General features: G+C 51.0%; 2 protein-coding genes across 2 annotated transcripts in view; both read right to left on the reverse strand.

The window, feature by feature from the left end:
* Positions 1 to 8,198, reverse strand: part of LOC107113128 (zinc finger protein 850-like) — a 148,849-nt gene that overhangs the window by 32,825 nt on the left and 107,826 nt on the right. The gene's annotated exons all lie outside the window — the stretch shown is intronic.
* The window catches only part of SH3BP5L (SH3-binding domain protein 5-like), a 13,685-nt gene continuing 11,798 nt past the window's right edge, over positions 6,312 to 8,198 (reverse strand). Inside the window, exon 7 of the mRNA XM_015416765.1 lies at positions 6,312 to 7,907. Coding sequence (XP_015272251.1) covers positions 7,506 to 7,907 — 402 coding nt within the window. The 3' untranslated portion in view covers positions 6,312 to 7,505. The remainder of the gene's footprint in view (positions 7,908 to 8,198) is intronic.

Genomic DNA, 8,198 nt, shown 5'->3' on the forward strand with positions numbered 1-8,198 from the left:
AGGAGGAGGAGGAGGAGGAGGAGGAGGAGGATATAAATTGAGGTTAAAAACGCACAAAATGATAGAAGTGGTGCCTGTAGCTTTAAGAAACAGAAGCCCTCAGTGGCTATTGATAGGTAACCACAGCATTCTAGGCTCAGAGGGCCCTTTCAAGGACTGTTTTGGCCTTTAAGGAAGGATTCAGTGGGCCAGGCCTGGCAGCAACCACCAGGCTACCTGCTATTCACCTAGGCCTGTCTGCTTGCTGCTGTTCAACAGCAGCCACCCTATAAAAGCCAGTGTGTTTTAGTGGGTAAAGTTTCAGAGTAGGGTCTGGGAGACCCAGGTTCAAATCACCAATCTGCCATAGCTCACTAGGTGATGTAGGGCCAGTCAAACACTATCAGCCTAACCTACTGGGCTCAGGAGCCGGAACTAGGCTTGGCACGGGGGGGGACAATATGGGCTTCCCCCCTCCAGCTTGCAATGGTGGAGGACACCAGCAGCTGTGCCAGTCCCAGCTGCAGCAGAGGCACCACCTCTCGGGTCTCTCACCTTCTCAGGATGATGTGAACCCCTTTCCACCAGCACTGGGGAATTAGCTCAAGTGGTAGAGCACTTGCTTAGCATGCAAGAGGTAGTGGGATTGATGCCCGCATTCTCCAGCTGTCTCTGCTCCCTCCTTTTGTTGGCCAGAGCCCTGGGGATAAAGGCCTGCCTTGGCAACCACCTCCAGAGTCTCTTGCCTTCATCAGATGACACGAATCACTTTCCACCAGCAGTGGGGAATTAGCTCAAGTGGTAGAGCGCTTGCTTAGCATGTGAGAGGTAGTGGGATCGATGCCCACATTCTCCAGTAAGGGTAGCTGTGTGTATCAGCTTTTTGGGTCCTATGTCTTTTCTTTTCCCTCCAATCCCTCCAAGGTGACAGGTGCCAGCATTGTAAAGTAACAGGAGAATTCAGGGGGCTTGATTTGACCAAGGATTAAAAATGGGGAGCTAGTCCAGGAAAGGTCCTGACGCACAGTGCCCCTTCCCAGACCAGGTAGGGGAATTAGCTGAAATGGTAGAGTGCTCACTTAGCATGCAGGAGGTAGCAGGATCAATGCCTGCATTCTCCAGCACTGCTGTCTCCTTTTGCTGTCTAAGTGAGGCTTGGCCTGGCCCCGTACACTAGCAACCACCCCTTGGAGCCTCTGTCCTTCTCAGGGTGATGTGACCCCCTTCTTACCAGTGGTGAGGAATTAGCTCAAATGGTAGCATGCTCACTTAGCATGGAAGAGGTAGCAGGATTGATGCCTGCGTTCCCCAGTACTGGATGGACAGCCCTAGCCTTGGCCCAATGCCCTGGGAACCACCCTACTCAGGATGTGACCCCCTTCTCACAGTGTGTGTGCATTAAGTGCCAGCAAAGTGGATTCCAACCTGTGGGAACACTATGAATTCATGACCTCAAAAATGTCCTATCAACAGCCTTGCTCAGATCTTGCAAACTGAAGTCCATGGCTTCCTTTAGAGAGACAATCTATCTCATGTTGGGTCAGTTACAAGTTCTTTCAGAGCTGTTCTCTCAAGGGCAGTTCTTGAAAGAGCTCTCTCAGTCCCACCTACCTCACAGGCAGTGTTCCCTCTAAGCCGAGTTAGTGTGAGCTAGCTCACCGTTTTTTAGCCTCCAGCTCACACATTTTTGTCTTCGCTCAGGAAGGAGGGCTCCAGAGCAAACTAATTTATGCAGAAGCCAAATCGCTTGCTCACAACTTTAATGCCAGTAGCTCACAAAGTAGAGGTTTTGCTCACAAGACTCCACAGCTTAGAGGGAGCATTGCACAGGGTGTCTTGTGTGGAGGGGAAGGGAAAGGAGACTGCAAGCTGCTCTGAGACTCTGACTGAAGGGTGGGGTATGGTTCCAATCTCTTCTTCACATCCTTTTTTCCTGCTGCCTTCATCTTTTCCTCACATTATTGTCTTTTCCATCAACTCCTGTCTTCTCATAATGTGACCAAAGTACAATGGCCTCAGTTTAGTCATTCTAGCCTCTAGGCAGAGTTCAGGCTTGATTTGAGCTAGAACCCTTCTCACCAGTAGTGGGGAATTAGCTCAAGTGGTAGAGTGCTCACTTAGCATGCAAGAGGTAGTGGGATTGATGCCCACATTCTCCAGCAGTGGGCAGCCTTTTCTGCTGCCTCTCCTTTTCCTGGCCAGAGCTTCCCCTGGCCCCATGCCCTGGCAACCACCCCTTCTCAGGATGGCATGAACCCCTTCTCACCAGCAGTGGGGAATTAGCTCAAGTGGTAGAGCGCTCGTTTAGCATGCGAGAGGTAGTGGGATCGATGCCTACATTCTCCAGCACTGGACAGCCCTGTTGGCTGCCTCCTTTTGCTGGCCAGATTCATGGGGAGTGATGCCTGCCCTGGCTCCATACCCTGGCAACCACCTCTAGTGTCTCTCTCCTTCTCAGGATGTTACCCCCTTTTTACCATTACTGGGGAATTAGCCTGAGTGGTGGAGCACTTGCTTAGCATGAGAGAGGTCGTGAGATCGATGCCCACATTCTCCAATAAAAGCACTCTCCCCAAAAAAGAGTGAGGGTGGCTGTTTACTGGCTTTTTTGGTTCAAGAGCTGGGCCTCGCCTTTTCCCTCCAACCCAGGGTGACATATGCCAGCACGGTAAAGTAACAGGGAAATTAGGCTACTTTGCTTTGACTAAGCATTAAACATAAGGAGTCATTTGAGGGGAGGTCCTGATGCATAGTGCCTCTTTGCAAACCAAACAGGGGAATTAGCTCAAACGGCAGAGCGCTCGCTTAGCATGTGAGAGGTAGCAGGATCAATGCCTGCATTCTCCAGCACTGGACAGCTGCCTTCTTTTCCTGGTCACAGCCAAAGGGAGCAGGATCTGTCCTGGCCCCATACTCTGGCATCCACCTTCTTGGGATACATGGGCCCCTTCTCACTTTGGGCAGGGGTCTTGTTGTAGAAAAAGAGCTGCCGGAGCTCATTAGCATAACTCATTAGCATAACTTATTTGCATATGCCACGCCCCCTGACATCACCGGAAGTGACAGAAGGCCACACCCCCTGACATCACCGGAAGTGTGTCAGAAGGCCCGGCTACTTACCCTCCTGCTTCATCCTCATTCCCAAACGGAATGAGGATCGAAGCAGAGGGCGGGGTAAAGAAGGGGGCGGGGCTTCACCACGTGACCGCCCCGCCCCCTAGAGGTTCTCTTCCGGAGCTCCGTACCTGAGAGCTCCCCCCCGACTAGAGCCCTGACTTTGGGAATGCCATTGCTTAGACCATGCGGACTTTTGTTGGCAGGGTGATGTCTCTACTTTATCATGCTGTTTAGGTTCGCCATCGCTTTCCTCCCAAGGAGCAGGCGTCTTTTAATTTCATGGCTGCTGTCACAGTCTGCGGTGATCTGGGATCCCTTCTCACTAGCAGTAGGGAATTGGCTCAATTGGTAGAGTACTCGGCTTGCTTAGCATGAGAGACGTAGTGAGATCGATGCCCACATTCTACAACATGAGCACTCTGCCCACAGAGTGGGGGGTGGCTGAGCATTGGCTTTTTGGTTCACATGTAGTGTCATCCCTTTTCTCACCAACCCAGGATGACGCATGCCAGCACAGTAAAATAACAGGAGAATTAAGGTGATTTCCTTTGACCAAGCATTAAAAACTGGGAGCTATTTGAAGGGAGGTCCTGATGCATAGTGCACCTTCCCAGACCAGGCAGGGGAATTAGCACAAAAAGTAAAGTGCTTGTGCACAGAAAATCAGTTTTTTAAATGCTGCTTGTGTCAGAGAGTCAGGAAGTTCATGAGTTAATCTTCCCTGGAGAGAAGAGCTTAAGTGGTTGGCTGCTCTACTCATTCTCTGATTGGCCGGCATCACCTTAGAGAGGAGATAAAACAGCTGATATGAAGGGGAAAGACTCAAACTTTGTTTTCATTCATCATACAATAAAGCATTCATTTCATAGCAAGCAAAATACCCATCTATACCTTGCCTCACTGTAACAGGTCTTGATAGTTTTAAGGTTTGCATGGAGTCCCTACCTTTCTATTCATTTCCATAGTTGGAAATGTAATATTCTATGAATTTATACTAGCTTTCTATGAATTTATGCTAGCTTCCCCACCTCAGATGTTTGAGAACTTTGTTTCTGCAGATAGCAATTTCCCCAGAACACAGCTGCCTCTAGTCTCTTGCTTCTAATTGTAGTTATACTACAAGTATGACATGAACATGTCAGGAACCATCTTTCCCCCACATAATAGTTTGACATTTTGTATTTCCAGATGTTTGAGAAAAAGAGCCAAGGAGTGTCTTCTATTTTTAGCGGCAGTCAGTTGTCTGCTGTAACCTAGCTCTAAGGTGGGGCCAATTGTCAGTAACCTGACAGATTCAGGTTCCTAACGGATAACTGTAGTGACCACATTAAATCAAGGTTTTAAAAGCAGCCCTAAGGCCACTTGGGGCACCAAAACAGCTGAGAGCAACATGTTGGTTCTGGCCAGGGGTGTGTCTCTTGTCAGCTGTCATCTGCTGCAATCATGCCACGTCTGTCGTGGCCAAGATTGGCCTGCAGATCACCTCTGCAGCCAGCCATGGACCTGGTGGTAGCAATGCAGGGGGGAGGCGTCTCATTCATGCACTTGTGCTACAGCTACATAGATCCCAGATGGGCTGCAGAATACCTCTCCAGCCTGCTTTGGACTTGGTGGAGCTGGCACAGGAGGAAAGTACTTGGGATGGCAAAACTCATGGATCTGGTCCTATACAGCCCACACTAGCTGTGGTCCACCAAACTGAACATCTCCCAAGCAATCCTGTAACGTGGCATACCAGAAACTTGACAGACCCTTCCCCGCTCTAATTGTGTGGCCTAATGTTGGTGGCAAAACCAAAGTGTGATTTTGGCTCAGATGATCCATGATATATAGGCTTTTGGGCTATGGTCATCTTGGTGGGTGACAAGTTGTCAAGGTTTGATGTAGTACACAATCCCAACCTGGTGCTCATAGGGGCCATGGCGCCCACTGACACCTTTCCTGGTGGCAGTCAAGTGTTTGGAAAGTGGGTGGGGTCAGCAGGGCTCCCGTCCAGCAGGGCTTCTGATTGGCCATTGGTGATCCGATTGGCTGTGCAAATTAAAATAATTCCCTCTCGTTCCCTGTGCATTTTCTAAAATTACTCCCCACGTGCCCTGCACCTGGACTTCCTTTGTGTGTGGCTCCGCCTCTTATTGCAGCCATCTTGAGGTTGGCTCCACCTCCCATGATGGCCACGTGGTGGTTAGGTTGCACCTAACTTGCGTCTGAATTCCAAACGTGTCCACAGGCCCAAAAAGGTTGGGAACTCCTGTATCAGAGCGAGGGCGTTATGAGGAGGCAGAACGGACTGCTCCATTTCATACCACAGGTGACCCGTCGTATATTTCAAGGTTCCACCCAAGGTGAATAATCCCTGTCAATGGAAAAGCTGCAAAGTACAAGACTTAGAAGCCTTGTCCCTGCTGTGCTAAGTTTTATTGGTAGGGAGTTTTTACACTGATTTCATAACAGAGAGGTTTAAGGGGAAAAAATATTGAGGGGACTAATCAGAAGGATGTTTAAAAGGGAGAACAAAGAGTGTCTGACCATCCCAGAACACATGGGAATTGTTTTAGAACCACACTCATTGGATCCCAGCAATGCATACCTCAGGTGAGGAAAAGTAACACCAAGCCTAAAAGTATGCATGTGTGGGCAAGCAGACCAAGTCAAGGAAGCCGTAAAAAGGGGAAAGCTTCATTCAGAAATGGGAAGATTTTTGCAAATGATCTAAACCCCACATTTATCCAGGTACTGGTCCCTGGTTTTATTTTTTTAACTGTAAACATAATAGCTTTCTTTAAAAAGCATTCACAATAACATGTGGACAGGGCTGTGTGATGGAAGGAGCCGTTAAGTCACAGCAGACTTATGGGGACCGCACAGGGTTCTCAGGGCTAGAGACGTTCAGATAATACATGGTTTGCCGTTGCATGCCTTTGCGGAGACCCTGGACTTCCTTGGAGGTCTCCCATCCAAGTACTCACCAGGGCCGATCCTGCTTAACTTCTGAGATCTGGTGAGATCGGGCTAGCCTGGGCCATGCAGGTCGGGGGAAACAGGGTTGTATTCTGTGCTAGATGGAGGTCTCCTCCATCTGTTGGCCTGTCTACACTGGGAGGCTCTGAACATATGGCTGGAGGGGGGGGGACACTGTACCCTGCTACAGTCGGTAATAAAAAGACAGAAGGGGGTAAAAGCAACAACAACAAGAGAAGGTTTTCTATAGGGCAATAAACTTTACTTTAAATAAAACACACAGCAGAAGCCAGTCATACAAACACACCGAGTGGCAATCAGGCTGCCTCAAACCGGCCCGGTTCTCATCGCAGCCCGAGCCCATAAAAATTGCTTGAGTGGCAAAAGTGACACCGTCGCCCGGAAGGGGAGGACAGAAAGAGTGAGGAGCAAGCAGAAACTTCATTAGGAATTTCACTGCCCCGCCTTCTAGTGCAAACCGCATCCAATGAAGCAAACATGCCATCGTCATGTGACTGGGACAAACCGGGGGTGGTACCAAGTAGGTGAGATAGTTAGGGAACCGTCCCAGCTGGACAAGGCTATTGCTCCCCCCCACACCCACAATGCTCCCTCCCCCCTCTCTCCTGGTGTCACCGAACAGCACCCTCAAGGCACCAGTCTCTTCGTAGTAGTGTTGGCCTACAGACAATGCGGGAGAAGCTATAAAAAGAGGGTGTCGTATCACACCGCCTGGGAGGCATGAAAAAGGAAAGAGGGACACGAGCATGCCTCCGATATGCTGTAGTGTGTTAAGAAGCCCCCAGGTGGGGCGTCAGAATTCTGTTTAAAAAGGGCACCCTGCACAGTCCTGGGTGGCGTCTCTCCCAAACGGAGGCGGGAGCAGTGGAACTTCGGCACTTCGGCCCCTCCTCTGCGGTCTGAGTGCTTCACAGCAAAACACAATCAATCATGTAAAAACAAGCAGCAGGTTTTCTTAACCCACCCACCCCGCCTGGGTTTCTTCCCTCCGCCTCCAGCCCAAGCCTTTTCCTACAACTCGCTGGCCACTAAGGATGACGGTGTCACCAATAACCCAACAAGCTAGGAGAAGGGTGCGGGGAGAGATCAACTTCCAGGATGCAATGCTGCAAGGAAGCAGGTGCATGCTGGGGGGAGAAGGGAAGGGCAGCCCAACAGTGGGACCCAAATGCCAAAGTCCCCAGTAGCAAGGGGGGTCGGATGGGCACCGCAGTGCTAGGGGTATTAAGGGGGAAGGAAATCTGGGTCGTACCAAACAGGGGGATGGGGGTTTAAGACTCCACCTGCAGGCTACGCTCCAGACAGGCGAGGCCAAAACAGCTCCGTTATCTGAGCATTCAGCGAGGCGCCTCCCCCGGCTCTAACCCATTCCTTGCACCTCCTTATCGCAACCATCTCTCCCTTGTTCTCTTGCCACGGGGCATGGGTCAGAGGCTGATACTGCGGTGGTGCTTGAAGGAGTGGGGCTGGGCATTGCGGCGCTGCTCCCGCTCCTCCAGCTCGTCGCTGTTCAGGCTGGCGGCATCGGACAGCCCCAGCAGGTGCTCGACCGAGTCAAACTTCTGCAGGTCAGAGGCAATGGTCTGGAAGCTGAGCACCGAGAGAGTGTCGGCAGAGGAGGACGGCTCGGGAGGCAGCACCGCCCCTCCGTACAGCAGTGCCGGGCTGGCCTCGGCGCCGACTGGGGAGGCCCGCCGACCGACCAGGCGCTGGAGCCGCCGGGCATGGATCTGCTCGCTGATCTGCTCCAGGTTCCGCAGGGCCACCGAGTAGCGCATCTTGGCCTGGGCCACTTGCTGCTCCAGGGACGTCACCCTGGCCTTGTGCTCCTAGAGGGCAGAAGAAGAACTAAGATCAAACCATCCCCATGTGCAGAGGTGCCGGTGAGCTTTCCCTGCATTTTTGGTTTCGGGATAAGGGGAAAAAAAACCACACCAAGTTCATGCAAAATTCCACACAATCTCTTGGAGGATTGGCTACATTAGGGGTGTGTCGCTTAATATGCAAATGAGTACCTGCTACAAACAGAGCCCTAGGCCACTTTCTTTCATTTCTCTTGGCAAAGACACTGCGTTCTAACTAATGGAGAGACCAATGTCTAGATCACTAGAGCGCGACAA

The sequence above is a fragment of the Gekko japonicus genome, unplaced genomic scaffold (genome assembly GCF_001447785.1).
Source record: "Gekko japonicus isolate JY-2015 unplaced genomic scaffold, Gekko_japonicus_V1.1 scaffold204, whole genome shotgun sequence".
Taxonomy (NCBI): Eukaryota; Metazoa; Chordata; class Lepidosauria; order Squamata; family Gekkonidae; genus Gekko; species Gekko japonicus.